The sequence below is a fragment of the Lotus japonicus genome, chromosome 6 (genome assembly GCF_012489685.1).
Source record: "Lotus japonicus ecotype B-129 chromosome 6, LjGifu_v1.2".
NCBI classification, from domain to species: Eukaryota; Viridiplantae; Streptophyta; class Magnoliopsida; order Fabales; family Fabaceae; genus Lotus; species Lotus japonicus.
The window spans coordinates 4,072,269-4,088,951 of record NC_080046.1 but is presented as its reverse complement, the minus strand read 5'-3'; the positions used below and the strand labels follow the sequence as shown (position 1 = coordinate 4,088,951).

Below are 16,683 nucleotides of genomic sequence, written 5' to 3'. Positions count from 1 at the left end.
CATTATTGATTTCTTAGAATACGTCAAAGAAGACTTTATAAAATGAGGAATATATGATAACATTATTTAGAAGGCTTTATAACTTTATATAGTGTTTCATATTGTATCCTTAACTTTGTAAGTTTTGTTATTCCATTAGCTATTGTTATAAACTAACCCTTATTATCATGATTTTAAATGTTAATATCTTATGTACAATTTTCATCCAAAAGATTTTTTTTAATTAACATTAGCATCTTAGTCTTTATAGGAAATATTACATAAAATATAATTTTAAATATATTTTTCTAATAAGGTGGTTGTTTGAACGTATATGTCGAAAGTTCAATCATTAAGAGTCACACTTTTAAATAAACTTTTGATCTCCACTACACTCGAGTCAAAATTGTGAGAGCATTTTAACACACAAAAAAATCTAACAAATATTTATACATTTATGCAATTAAAAATTGTAAAAAGTTAAAAAATATAGTATTAAATAAATTTTAGATATAACAAAAATCACCCGTGCATTGCACGGACAATTCAACTAGTCTAAAACTAAGGAAAAGTGTTGATCACTTCCGGAAGATACATGAGTCACGATCTTCACAACACTTAAAATATGAAGATCATTGAACTTACTAATGATTTGGAAAACTTTACCAGATGTCACGAAAACTCAAACAATCTACTTGAAGACAAAAGATCACCCTTAGAAAAAGTAGGCCTAGGATACACTAGTAAACAAGAACAGTATAAACCTCATGATAATCCTTCTAGTTGTTGTTTTGTATATGGGAAGTCTAAGCACACTACTTCTAAGGGTTTGCTCATAAAAAAATATTATCCTTCTAGTATGCAACCTGGCTCTCTAATCTCGTGTTTGTCAAAAAGGTGAATAAAAAGTTGCAGATGTGCATAGATTACACGGACTTGAGCAAAGTCTTCCTCAAATATCTATTCCCACTTCATAATATAGATAAGTTAGTGGACAATTCTTTATGTTTCCAGTTTCTTTAATTCATGGATGTTTACTCAATATATGATTAATCAAATACCAATGTACCCGCTGGATGAGGAGAAAACAATCTTCATAATTGATAATGCAAATTAAGGTTATAAGATGATGTCGTTATGACTAGGGCGCGGAGTTCTCTTTTGTTGGAGCTTAGTTCATGACTGTAGAGATGATGTTGTCTTAAATCAAATTGCGGCCCAAATTCTTGCGCGAAGTAGGTTGTAGTGAGGTTTTTTTGGGTTTTGGGTTTTGGTTCTTTCTGGGTCTTATTCTGCCTTGTTGTTTGGTTTTTGTGGTGATAGTTATAGGTTTTGGGGGGTTCCGTCTTATCTTTTGTTGTGGGTGTTTTGGTGGGCAATTGATTTGTTGGGTTGTCCTTGATTTTACTATCTTTTTGGATGGTATTTCCCCTTTTTTTGAAGGTTGTGTATTCATGTATTATTCCATCATTTATATATATATATATGTTGGGTTTTTGGCTCATTAGAAAGAGAAAAAATCAGAAAGATTTGTTTCAGATTTGTTTCAGTTTTATTTTGGGTTAAATTTGTTCAATTTATTAGGATTTGATTTAAGGGGATTGTGTATGGGCTTAAAAGATTTTATGATTTTTTACTAGAGTTAGTAGTATCCTATAAATATATAAACTTTGTAACCCTAAAAGTTGTACCCGGTACCACATGCTTCATGCCACAAGTAATACAAAGGAGCTATAGCTACTCTATAGCCGCAGAGGTAGGCAATTTGGCCAAACTGCGTGACCAAAGATGTTGTGTGCTTTATCTGTGATTTCTCGCTCTACTACTTCGTGCAATCGAGGTGCTTGAATCCCCTACAAGTGGTATCAGAGTCGATGGTTCGTGGGACCATGGCTCCTTGTATCGAAAGTCTCCTTGACGGTGTGGTCCGTGTGGAGTGTCTTGTAGCACATGGTTGGACCATGGTGCGAACGACGGAACAAAGGTTGGATATCTTCCGCTGTGAAGGGAGGTCAACAAGGATTGCAGAAGTCGTTGTGAGGGGAGAAACCGACAGATCTGAAAGACACAGAACAAGGTGGAGATCTGTCTACTTTCAAGAGGCGATGGCCACGCCAGGGAAGGAGAAGTGGATGGATGACAAGGTGGAGGAGTGAAGCAACAGGGTGTTGAGCAAGGTGGAGTTCGGTTGCAAGGTAGTGCGACTATGGACCTTGCCAGTCACCAATGACAGGTTCGAGCCGGGCTTGGGCTTATTACAAAGTTCTCGGTGTTAAGCATGAGGAGGAGTACAATCCCAAGGAATCGAAGTTCTGAAGACTGAGGCAGATATCTTCACAGGCAGTTCGAGAATTCGCCAAGGTGGAGATTATTGAGTTTTTGGCTCATTAGAAAGAGAAAAAATCAGAAAGAATTGTTTCATATTTTTTGTTTGTTTTATTTTGGGTTAAATCTGTTCAGTTTATTAAGATGATGTCGTTAAACTAAAACACACATGCGCTACTTATTAAAGAATGATGATATGGGAGAAGCTTGAGCTATAGATAGACGATATAATTGTCATAACGATGAACACCAGATATCATGTAGGAAATTTGGCAGTAGTCTTCCAACAATTGAGAATGCTCAATATGACAGAGAGAATGAAACTTTTCCTTCCATTGACTAACAATATATTTGGTGTAATTACCGTGTTAGATGCAACTTGGATTTAATGAGGAGAGAACGGAGAAAGAAAGAGAAAGAGGAGGAGAGATGTTTTTAAAATAAAATTTGTAAAAAATTATATAGATAATTTTTAAAACTTTTATTAGCTATTTAATTTAATATTTAACCCATTTGTTTATGGTCAAGAATCCATTTAATCCATTTTTTTATGTTACCTGGTCCAATAAAGTTCAAAAATTTATGGACAAGTTATTATCCATCCAATAAACTTAGTGAATGGATCTTATCTATCCAGTTAATTTTCATCTTATAGTTGGATGGAATTCATTGTGGATGAATTTGATGGTTTTTGAGTTAATGGATCCATATCATATCCCTACTGACAAGTCTTATAATTTTTATTTGCATCTTGAGCTACTAATATTTTTTTGGCTTAATTGCAACTTTGGTCCCTGACATTTATAAAAGCCACGATTTTGGTCCCCCACCTAATTTAATTAGAAAAATCGTCCCTCACCTAACACTCTGTGAACAAAGTTGGTCCGACCGTCAATTTTTTAACGGAAGAAGCTTATGTGGTGTTTGAAAACTTAGGTGGAAGTGTCACTGGAGAGAGGGAGGCACATGCCTCTACATCTCAGAGGAAAAAACAACAAAAAAACTCAGAGGAATAGCACACAACCTCAATCCCAGCGTTCCAACAACTAGGCCTCCCAACAGCAAAGCTTCACTATGAGATAAAAAAAACAGCCGAGAGGAGAGGAAGAATCGATTCTGACGCCAGTGGCACTTCCACATAAGCTTTCAGACGCCACGTAAGCTTCTTCCGTTAAAAAATTGACGGTTGGACCAACGTTGTTCACGAAGTGTTAGGTGAGGGACGATTTTTGTAATTAAATTAGGTGAGGGACCAAAATCGTGGCTTTTGTAAATGTCAGGGACCAAAGTTGCAATTAAGCCTATTTTTTTCAATTCATATTCATATTATTAACCATATAATGAGCTAAAGTAATGTATGAGTTTTTTTTTTTTTTTTTGATAAGCAACTAATGTATAAGTGAACAAAATATTGTAAGATTATTTTCTAGTAAACCAGAATATGCAAGTAAAAATTATTATGAGATTGTAAAGGTCACTCTGCTAGAAGATCAAACACTATTCACACAACATTGGTTTTACGCAACATATGTCTTTTCCTCAATTGCCTCGGCCTATACCACGGTGCAGAGGTGCACACTTCACAATCACATTCAAATGAAAACCTAGGCATCATCCAAACTGGAGATGGAGAGTGCATCTGGGGTTAGTGAGGGGGATCTTATGTATAGTTCTATCTGAAATTGAAAACATTCCCACTTCATTAGTGAATGAGTTCTCAGAGTAGCCAGTGAAATACACGCTGCCACGCTGAAATTTTGGGCAGTACTTCGCATCAAGACATTCAATGTTGAGGTTAGCCACAAACAAAACATGATCATCCAAATTCTTCACCTTCACCAACTGAGGTGTGGTGCTGTTTTCTTCCACCACAAAAATAATAAAGTCTATAGTTGGTGTGTTAAATTTGGTGTCATCAGAGAATCTCTTCACAACAAAAACTTTCCCTCCACACTCCACCAAGTAAATGGTCATGCAATAGGACCTAATGGTTCCTGATAGATTAGGAATATGTTCAATTGGGTTAGTGGATACCACACTACCAACCTGCAAAGAGGAACCAACAAAACTAGTAAAGGGAGCGAAAATTGAATAAATGTTAAAAAAATCCATAAAAGTAATTGAAGGATGTAATGAAAAAAAAAAGTAGGAGTGAATGAAACACTTAAATTTATGTTTGAAATAGATGTAAAGTTTCAAATAATATAAAATAATCATTTATAATAAAAAATTGAAAGAATATTATTTCTATAAAAATGTTTTTAAATGGATTATTAATTGATTGTTTTAGTTAATTTGAAACATATTATATTCAGGTTAGTGGTTGAGCGAAAAAAATCCTAATAAAAAAAGGTAGTAGGATATTTTTATGAAATTATTTAATTGTAAAATAAATAAAATATGATAAGTTATAAGCTATCTACTATAAACTTATTTATCAAAGAATTAAATTTTAATCAAATAAAGTTATTACTAACACTTAATTGAAATGTATTTCTATGGATACGATTCTTAAATACAATAAATTTAGCCTCATACTTGTTTTCAACACATAAATTAATACTTAATATTATATTTAGATGAAAATTCTTCACCAACCTGAATGAGCACCCCTTCATCATACTTGAACATGTTCACCTTCAAACCACCTCGTTCCACGACATAAAGCTTGTTATCATGAAAAGTTACATTGGTATAGAACTTATCACTTGTGTGATAACCTTTCCATGTAGTGTCTCCCACCTTGTACCACCCTAGCTCGCCCTTGTAAGTGGCTACTGCGACCAAGGTGGGGTTCATGTTGGGACACATGGAAATTGTGAAAGCTACGGGTGTGTGCATGCCAAAGCAATCATCACCCTTGGAACAAAGCAAACACGACATCGTTCTAATTGGAGGGAGGTCAAGGCGAAGCTTCGAGAAGAGGTTGAGGATGAAAAGACTTTGATCGGATCTGAGGATCAACCACCCTTTTGAGGACCCTACAATTGCGGTGTTTTGCAAAGGGTTGAAGGGTTTGTAAATATTGAAGGCTTGCTTGTCTGTGGTGCTTATGACCTAAATAAAAATATTTAGTAAACACCCAACTAAACCAAAATTGAATAATAGAGAATAAAATAGAAGAGAGGTAAATGATAGATATAATTAATATATTGTCGCGCTCGTGGCACCAATTAAATATTGCATATCAATTGATAAATATGTATGATGTGCATGGATTAGATAATTATAAACTTACGTGGATACTAAAATTATATGGATTCGGTACTTTGAGGAGATAAAGAAATGAGATACAAGTTAAGAATATAATATTATTGTTTGTGATATATGATATGACAGGGTATGATGATAAGAGGTATAGAGAGAAAATGTGATATATGTGGTGTGTATGTATAGTCTTGATGTTTAAAAATCAACATTCACTACCTGAAACTGAGTGCTGGTGGAGTCGTTACCAACAAGCCATGGTGCGTCAGGTATCCAGTGGTAGGATTTCTTGGAGGTGTTAGCAGAAAGCCAACTCTTGCACACAGTAATGAATCGAGCCAGATTTGGAATCGTAAGAAGCTTGCAAACCTGCTCCAACATCTCTGTTGGCATCTTGGACCAGTCTGGTAGTAGTAGCACTTCTTCTTTATGATAATTCATTTTCATCGTGATCATGATGAACCACATAAGAACATATCATTCTTTGTGTGCGTGTATTTAAACTAGAACAATTTGTATTGGGGTATGGTGGTGCAGGAGATCTAACCATTATTACTATATAATGAAAAAATTCAAAATTAAGTAAAATACAATTTGATTCAATTTTTAATTTCCTATTTTTTAAGTAAAAAAATTAACCATTATCTATCATACCATCAATTCAAACTAATTAATTTCCTATTTTTTATATCAAAACCACTTATATCAACAAATTTTATTTTTTAGAAACTATTCAAGTATTCAATAAATTAATATTTTCATTAAAATAACTTTTGGACATTAATTTCTGAAACTCATTGACTTGCATGTGGGATAATGAGGTGAAAGAAATCAGAGTGCTAGAAGGTTCGCTCTAAACCATTCTAAATTGATAATCAGGTATCATCTTTTAGGTAATGATATTTATGGTCTGCGTAATTATGGCTAGTAAAAATATGTCCAATTATATTACATTGTTAACTCCATTTGTTTTTTCTTGGAAACCATTAACTACTAATTTCAAATCTTGAAAATTGGCATTAATTTCTCATACTAATTACTAAATTTTATTTACTATTATAAATAAGCAATTAATTTTAATTACAATTCAAATTTAGAAAATGTTATTGATTTCTAATACTAAATAAATTTCCTTTACTATAATTAATTATCAATTAAATATAATCAAATTTTGACTAAATAACATAAATGTTCATTAAAAAAAAACATAAATGTTGCTTTAAAAACTATTCATGTTTTTAATAAATTAACATTTTCATTAAAATAATTATTTTATTCAAAATTAATCAATTTAATGCTAATTAATGCACAAAATTTCAAATTCGTAATTACTCATCAATCTAACCATTATTACTATTTAATGAAAAATTCAAAATTAAGTAAAATTCAATTTCGATTCAATTTTAAAACCTATAATATCAACCATTATATATCATACCATCTATTCAAACTAATTAATATCCTATTTTTTTTTTATCAAAACGACTTATATCAACAGATTTAATTTTTTAAAAACTATTCATGTTTTCCATAAATTTATATTTTCATTAAAATAACTTTTGGACATTAATTTCTGAAAATCATTGACTTGCATGTGGGATAGTGCGGTGAAAGAAATCAGAGTGCTAGAAGGTTCGCTCTAAACCATTCTAAATTTATAACCAAGTATTATCTTTTAGGTAACGATATTTATGGTCTACGTAATTTTGGCTAGCAAAAATATTTCCAATTATATTACATTGTTAACTTCATTTGTTTTTTTGGTAACCATTAACTACTAATTTCATATCTTGAAAATTGACATTAATTTCTCATACTAATTACTACATTTTATTTACTATTATAAATAAGCAATTAATTTTTAATTACAATTCAAATTTAGAAAATGTTATTGAATTCTAATACTAAATAAATTTCCTTTACTATAATTAATTATCAAATAAATTTAATCAAAGTTTGACAAAATAACATAAATGTTCATTAAAAAAAAACATAAATGTTGCTTTAAAAGCTATATATGTTTTCAATAAATTAATATTTTCATTAAAATAATGATTTTATTTAAAATTAATCAATTTAATGCTAATTAATGTAAAATAATTCAAATTCGTAATTACCCATCAATCTAACCATTATTACTATTTAATGAAAAAAATTCAAAATTAATTAAAATTGAATTTCGATTCAATTTTTAAAACCTATAATATCAACCATTATCTATCATACCATTAATTCAAACTAATTAATTTCCTACTTTTTATATCAAAACCACTTATATCAACATATTAAATGCACTTTTGGACCCCCAAGTATATTTTTTGCGATTGTTGACCCTGATCTTATTTTTCTACGAATGGAGACCCTAATCTTTCAAAATGTTGCACCGTTTACCCTTCAGTCTAAATCCGTCAAAAACTTGACGGAACCCACTTACCTGGCCTTCCGACGGAAGAGTAAACGGTGCAACGTTTTGAAAGATTAGGGTCTCCATTTAAACTAAAAATAAAATCAGGATCAACAATCGCAAAATAATGTAAACTTGAGGGTCCAAAAGTGCTTTTAAGCCATTTTTTTAAAATCCCCCTTTTATCCACGTGGAAGGCCATATCAGCGTGTTCCGTCAAGTTTTTGACGGATTTGGACGGAAGGGTAAACGATGCAGCGTTTTGAAAGAATAGGGTTCCCATTCGTAGAAAAAAAGATAAGGGTTGACAATCGCAAAAAGTTAAAACATGAGGGTCCAAAAGTGCATTTAAGCCATAATTTTTTAAAAACTATTCATGTTTTCAATAAATTAATATTTTCATTAAAAATAACTTTTGGACATTAATTTCTGAAAATCATTGACTTGCATGTGGGATAGTGCGGTGAAAGAAATCAGAGTGCTAGAAGGTTCGCTCTAAACCATTTTAAATTTATAACCAGGTATCGGTAATGATATTTATGGTCTGCGTAATTATGGCTAGCAAAAATATTTCCAATTATATTACATTGTTAACTCCTTTTGTTTTTTTTGGAAACCATTAACTACTAATTTCAAATCTTGAAAATTGGCATTAATTTCTCATACTACTTACTACATTTTATTTACTATTATAAATAAGCAATTAATTTTTAATTACGATTCAAAATTAGAAAATATTATTGATTTCTAATACTAAATAAATTTCCTTTACTATAATTAATTATCTATTAAATTTAATCAAAGTTTGACTAAATAGCATAAATTTTCATTTCAAAAAAAAAATGTTGCTTTAAATAAATTAATATTTTCATTAAAATAATGATTTTATTCAAAATTAATAAATTTAATGCTAATTAATGCACAAAATTTCAAATTCGTAATTACTCATCAATGTAACCATTATTACTATTTAATGAAATAATTCAAAATTAATTATAATTCAATTTTGATTCTATTTTTTAAACTTATAATATCAATCATTATCTATCATACCATCAATTCAAACTAATTAATTTTCTATTTTTTATATCAAAACCACTTATATCAACAGATTTAATTTTTTAATATATTTTTTAAAAACTTGTGTTTCCCCAATCAATATTAACCGTTACTTTTAATATTTTCGTTTATTGGGCAAGTACAAATATCATTGTTGATGAATAATTCACGCTAGGTTGTTTCTCTCCCCCAATTGAGCTGGATCATAGGCATAAATTACACGGGTTTTTTCGGTCTCCAAGCAACCTCTTGCCATCGATGATAGAACTTGGATATTCGCCTCCTCTTCACAGCTTCATCTTCTTCCTTCTACAATTTGGGATTTGGATATGGGCGCATTAGGTTAATCCTTCATAATCTCTTATCGTCTATAATCTTGTCCCTATAATTTTAAACTTTTTAAAATATCACTATTTTTAAAAAAATGGAAATAGATTATTTAGAAAATCTACTTTAGAGTGTGTTTGTTTCAGCTTATTTTATTAAATACATCACTTTTTTTAAATGTTAAGATGTTTGTTTCAGCTTTTTGCAAAATATATATATTTTGAAAAATACTCAAAACTAATTATTTGAAAAAGCTAATTTAATTAGCTTATCAAGAAAATCTATTTTGATAGATAAGAGAGAAGATAAAAAAAAATTACTTGATATAGCCAAACAAAAATCAGATTACACCAAAACATCCATCTTAAGTCACGCGAAAGGTGTAGAATCTTTTAGGCTAAAAAAGCTCTTTTAACCCTTGATGTTTCAAGTTTGTGCAAATTATGCCCATACTCTATTTTTGTTGATGTTTCTACCCCTCATGTTTTTAAACAGTGCACCGTCTACCCCTCCGTCAGTCATACGTTAAAAAATTCACTGAATGAGCTGATTTGGATTTTTTTATATTTTTTAGACCTGTCACGTTGAAATTACAAGTGAAATTGGAAAAAGGGGACATGAGAGATTCAAACTCAAGACCTGTAAGTAGCAAAACATGCATTTAACATACATAATTGATATATACATCAAGCAAATTTAATTTATATCATTTCCTTGATCATCATCAACTTCATATACTCATCTTCATCTCTCCAATGCACTCAGGAACCTCTTCTGAGAAAGCGTGACTGACGGAGGGGTAGATGGTGCACTGTTTGAAAACATGAAGGGTAGAAACGTCGACCAAAATAGAGTAGGGGCAGAATTTGCACAATCTTATAACATCAGGGGCCAAAAATGCTTTTTAGCCAATCTTTTATATGGCTGGCATCTCGAGTTACAGGGCTATTGTATTTTTTTTTGGGTACATGGCTATTGTAGTTTTGACAAACTATTATGATTGAAATTATACTAATTTATTTCTTAATAATTAGTAAGCAATCAAAGTGATTTATATCTTTTCCAAGGTTTTAACATAATGAATCATATTGGTTGGCTCTCAAATTTCACAAAAATTCCAAAATTTAAATTCCAATTCAAAACATATAATTTGGAACTAGAGAAATCTCAACAATCATGAATCTTCAATTTTATACGCGTTTTGAAATACAAATTCGTTATATAGATAGAGACTTTCACGTCCTTTTCTACTACCCACATTTTTTCCTCCTCCTCTTCTCCTTTTTTTATGGAAAAATAACACTCAATCCTTATCATTTTTTTCAATTTCACTAGGTGCATTGTACACTTCTTTTAATCTCTTTACCCAAGAGATAATGTATTCTATCATCTAAAGTTATTTTTTCCCTAGGTCTAGGGGGAGGGGGCGTGTGGGTTTCAATTGAGGCCTTTGGTTTTCCTTAATCACATGCAGTTTGCGAACGATGGGCTCGTTTTCTACGAAGAAAGTTCTCTGTAAATGGAGAAGTTATTTAGGGAATGTTTGGTTGCAGTTTTTGAAAACTGTAATAAAAAATTGGTTCTGAAAACTGTTTTTCAAGAAAAAAAAACTATTTAAATGATATGTTTTCCAACATTTAAAAAAATTAAATTGAAAACCAAAAAACTGAAATAGAAAACATCTTTTAGTTATTATGGTTTTTTAGTTGTTAAAAACTGAAAACGGTTTTCAAAAACTGTAATCAAACAGGCCCTTGATGTTTTGGTGGATTTTTTATGGAGCCCGGGGTTGAAGGTTAATTTTTCAAAATTGGTATTGGTTAGGTGTAACATGCAGAGGGATGTGGTGATTCGTTTGGCCGCAAGGTTGGGTGTGTTTGTGGGTGATTTGCCTATGTCTTATTTGGGTTCAATGTTAGGCGACAATGCTAGAAGGAAAAAGTATCGGGAGCTAATTATTGAAAAGTTAAGGGTGAGACTTGATTCCTAGGGGTCCAAGTTCTTATCTTTAAGTGGGAAGGTGGTGATGCTGATGACCCGGGATTTAAGGCTATTTTCCTGGTTTATTTGCATGTAGTTTAATATAGTTTTTAGGATATTTCGATCATTTTAGGACACTTTAGGCTTAGTTCATGCATTTTAATGTTTTCATTTAGTTTTAGTATTTTTCTATATTTTTTATGTTATTTTTATAGATTTCATTAGGATTTAATCAAGTTATTTGAATTCGGTATCTTACTCTATCTTCTAGTTAATCTCTATTATTGGTTTTTAATTATTTTCCTTTATTATTATTGTTATTTTAGGAGAAGATGTGGAATCAATGGGCAAATCAAGGGAGAGAGCCAAGAATCTCGAAGTCTGGAGCAATCTGGATTTCTTTGCGCCAGTTCTGCACCAATTTCCTGTTGCATTTCGCGCAGACGCGCCAAGGAAGTAGCTGTTGGAAAATTCTGCGCCAGTTTTGCGCGAGTTCCTTCACGAAGTTCGCGCATTTGCGCGAAATATCTGTCAAACTCTATTTAAGTGCGTTTTAAACCTAATTTAGACACGTTTTCACGTTAGAACTTGGAGAGCTGCGTTTTTGGGTTTTTGCTTAGAGCTTACTTGGTTCTTTGTCAAGATTTTGAGGTTTGGCTTGAATTTTGATTTGTTTCCATGACTATGTCAGGCTAAACTCCCTTTGTGTTAGAGTGATTGATCTAGTTTTCCTTTAAACTATGTTTTGAACCAAGTTTCAGTTATGATTATGATTTCTATTGTAGTTTATGAATTTCTCATCTATTTTAATTGATACTTTCTATTGAAATAGTTTGTCACACTATTTTCTATGCAATTGGAAAATTGGTAGAATTTAGGGATTTGGGAAGGAATTGAGCAAGGGTCTTTACACCTTAGGGATAAGGGTAACAAATTGCTTGTGTTTGCCTGATCTAAATTGAACTTTTATATCTGATTAATTAGGATTAGGTACTAAGGAATTAGCTATCACTAATTAATTGGAAGGGACACTTATGCAAGGAATTGATAAGTGGACAATTAGGCTTAGCACCTTGAAACTTAATTTGATACATAATTATAACTGATTGGGGAGATACATAGGGAGAAGGTTAATGAAATCAGGATCTCTATCGCGCTTTTAAATTGAATTCACTTTAACCGTGTTATTTGCTTTCTTTTATTTTATTGCAGTTAAGTTTCATACCAACAATCATTCATCTCTCTATTTTTATTTTTATTTCCACGTCCTTTCATTCTAAGTTTAGTTAATTTAGAGTATAAACTACGCAATCTCTGTGGTTCGATCTTTTATTACTTCGAGCAATCTGTACACTTGCAGATTCGCTATCAAGTTTTTGGCGCTTTTGCCGGGGATCGAACCCGGGTCACCCGCGTGACAGGCGGGAATACTTACCACAATACTACAACGACGTGGCGAATCTGCAAGTGTACAGATTGCTCGAAGTAATAAAAGATCGAACCTGCAAGAAATTGCGTAGTTTATACTCTAAATTAACTAAACTTAGAATGAAAGGACGTGGAAATAAAAATAAAAATAGAGAGATGAATGATTGTTGGTATGAAACTTAACTGCAATAAAATAAAAGAAAGCAAATAACACGGTTTAAGTGAATTCAATTTAAAAGCGCGCTAGAGATCCTGATTTCATTAACCTTCTCCCTATGTATCTCCCCAATCAGTTATAATTATGTATCAAATTAAGTTTCAAGGTGCTAAGCCTAATTGTCCACTTATCAATTCCTTGCATAAGTGTCCCTTCCAATTAATTAGTGATAGCTAATTCCTTAGTACCTAATCCTAATTAATCAGATATAAAAGTTCAATTTAGATCAGGCAAACACAAGCAATTTGTTACCCTTATCCCTAAGGTGTAAAGACCCTTGCTCAATTCCTCCTCAAATCCCTAAATTCTACCAATTTTCCAATTGCATAGAAAATAGTGTGACAAACTATTGCAATAGAAAGTATCAATTAAAATAGATGAGAAATTCATAAACTACAATAGAAATCATAATCATAACTGAAACTTGGTTCAAAACATAGTTTAAAGGAAAACTAGATCAATCACCCTAACACAAGGGAGTTTAGCCTGACATAGTCATGGAAACAAATCAAAATTCAAGACAAACCTCAAAATCTTGACAAAGAACCAAGTAAGCTCTAAGCAAAAACCCAAAAACGCAGCTCTCCAAGTTCTAACGTGAAAAAGTGTATAAATTAGGTTTAAAACGCACTTAAATAGAGTTTGACAGATATTTCGCGCAAATGCGCGAACTTCGTGAAGGCACTCGCGCAAAACTGGCGCAGAATTTTCCAGCAGCTACTTCCTTAGCGCGTCTGCGCGAAATGCAACAGGAAATTGGTGCAGAAGTGGCGCAAAGAAATCCAGATTGCTCCAGACTTCGAGATTCTTGGCTCTCTCCCTTGATTTGCTCATTGATTCCACATCTTCTCCTAAAATAACAATAATAATAAAGGAAAATAATTAAAAACCAATAATAGAGATTAACTAGAAGATAGAGTAAGATACCGAATTCAAATAACTTGATTAAATCCTAATGAAATCTATAAAAATAACATAAAAAATATAGAAAAATACTAAAACTAAATGAAAACATTAAAATGCATGAACTAAGCCTAAAGTGTCCTAAAATGATCGAAATATCCTAAAAACTATATTAAACTACATGCAAATAAACCAGGAAAATAGCCTTAAATCCCGGGTCATCAGATGCTAAGGGCGGTGGTAAGTTCGATACCTTTGTGTCATATGGCTCTGTATCGTGCTCTGATTAGTGTGATTGCGGATTTGGAGAGGCTGATACGATCTTTTTTATGGGGCCGGGTAAGTGGGGGTCAGAAAATTCCATGGGTGGCTTGGGAGCAAGTTTGTAAGGGGAGTCAAATTGGTGTGTGGGCTTTCTGTGTGTGATTCCAGAACAGGGCCTTGCTTCTCAAATGGGCGTGGTGATTTGGGACAAAGCAGGGTGGGAAGTTTTCCGAGTTTTGGGTGGTCATGGTAGTTGTGGTTTCGTTCTCGAAGGATAGCTCAAGTGGTAAGGAGCTAGAGACATAAGGGTTGGGTGGGATGAAAGGGTCAGGGTTCGAACCCTGATGAGGACTAATTTACTAACATTACTAACAAACTAACATTTTCCTATAAAAAAAGGTAATTATGTTGGATGATTTGGCTTGAACACAACAATGTTGTTTTTACGAACAAAGTAAATTCATGATTAATAAACATAATTAATTTAAAATATAAGTCATATTTAAAAGTAGTACTTTATTAGAAATTTATATTTCAAATTTAAACATTTTCAAAAAAACATTTGTGATCATTGCACGTGTATTGCACGGGTTAAATACATGCAGTTAATAATTCTAGTCATTAATTTTTTAAACTTTAAATAATTTATCAGTGTTTTCTAAATAAACAACCATGTAATATTTTCAAATATTTAATTAAAAATAAAAAATTGTAAGAAATAAATGCATATGGGAAACGAATTTGATTCAAATATATCCATATCATTTTAAATTATTATTTGTTCATTCTAATTAACTTTTGACTATTTGATAAATATATAAATTTAAAAAAATTAAATTGCAAAATATATTCTTTACTTCCTCCTCTTCCCCAAGAGAGGAGGGCTCCATTTACTCCAAGAGTAGAGGGTATATTAAAAAGATTAATTTTTTTATTGAAAATTAGTTAAATTACTAAACCAAACACATTTCCAATATATTCTCTTTTTTCAAAATGGAAAACAGGAAGTCTAGTCAAACATGTTTTCTTAATGTTGGAAATCTAAAAAAAAAAAAAAATCATTTTTAGAAAATAAAATCAAGAAATGAAAATAGAATTTTTTTTCTCAAACTAAACAAACCCTTAAAATGAAATTTTTTTTCTGTAAAAGTTATATTATATAAAAGGGAAAAAATATATTTAAAATAAAAATAATAGATATTTTTTTTATACATCGGAAAATAATAGATATATTTTATTGATGGACTGGGCGGGGCATCCCTATTGTGAAGCCCGCCCAAACACTAGTAAAAACATAACGACGCGACAGGTCTAGCAAGGATCACGAGCGATGATGGAAGGTTTGTTGTTCTATCGGTGGTCTCATTTGCCAGCTAGAAGATTCTTTTGAATTTGTCTTATTTGTATAGAGATTTGGGCCTCGTTTGTAAAGGCCCAAATATGGGAATAATCTAGATGGTTGACCTCACCCACTATAAAAGGGAGGTTCTTACCTTGTATCTGACAACTTTGATGACATTTAATGAGAATATTTCATTTTATTATATCATGTCTTAATTTGAGCTCTCCTAGGGTTTTCTGAATGTACTTTTCTTATCTAAGATATTCTCTAGTACAGAACAATTGAGCTTTAAGTTTATTTATATATTATTGAGATTCTATTTGAAAAGTTTATAAACCTGCATGATATAAAGTACATTCTTTTAATATATTGATTAAATGAAAAATTATATTTTGATTATTTTCATAGAAAGCAAATATTAAAAACCGTTTTTTGGTTAAAAAAACCGTTCAATATTAGAAAGCAAATTAAGTGCTATTGACCAATTAGAATTGGAAATGAAATTTTGTTTGATACCTTTTATCATTTTCCATATAGAGAATGTGTATTGAAAGTTTGCAACCTCCATTAATATCTACATATCTGGATTTATTATCTTCTGTTATAAAGCATTATACTGTCAATATCCGAATTAAATGAAAATGTAATGTTTTTTTATAGTCTTTTATCATTTTCTATATATAGAGAAGTGCTATTTAGCATATGGATTGAAAGTTTTAAATCTCCATTAATATCTACATATCTGCATTTAATATATTCTTTTATAAAGCACTATACTGAAAAAAGGTACAAGATACTGGTCACATAAAACCACCCCAAACGAATAAAATGAAATTTAATATTTTTTATAGCCTAACAAATTAACCGTGCGTCCATTGTCCCATCTCTCCTATACGTATTCCTCCCAATTCTATATATACACGTTTTGGAAGCCACCTTTTCCATAGTCATATTAGCGGAGTTTTAATTTACTCACACTCACTTTATCTCTCTCTCTCTCTCTTAATTAGCTTCATGCTAGAGATTAAAAATATGGCTAGAGAACATACACCAGAAGAGATAGTGATGAAAATCCTTGTAAGGCTACCATGAAGTCTTTGGTGCGATTCAGGATCTTAAGCAAAAACTATAGTGCTCTCAGCAAAGAAACCAGTTTCATCACTGAACATCTTTCTCGTTCCATTGTTAAGGAAAAAAAGAAACACACCTTTTTGGTCTTTCATCAAATAAATAAGTTTCTCATTTCAC

General features: G+C 31.6%; 1 protein-coding gene across 1 annotated transcript; it reads right to left on the bottom strand.

Annotated features, from left to right (window-relative positions):
• Window positions 1-3,915: 3,915 nt before the first annotated feature.
• On the bottom strand, window positions 3,916-5,958 carry LOC130724736 (putative F-box protein At5g66830). Its single transcript, XM_057576025.1, has 3 exons — window positions 5,731-5,958; window positions 4,903-5,361; window positions 3,916-4,350 (listed from the first exon to the last, which is right to left on the bottom strand). The coding sequence occupies exons 1-3, from the start codon at window positions 5,956-5,958 to the stop codon at window positions 3,916-3,918; spliced, it is 1,122 nt and encodes a 373-aa protein (XP_057432008.1).
• Between the last annotated feature and the right edge of the window lie 10,725 nt (window positions 5,959-16,683).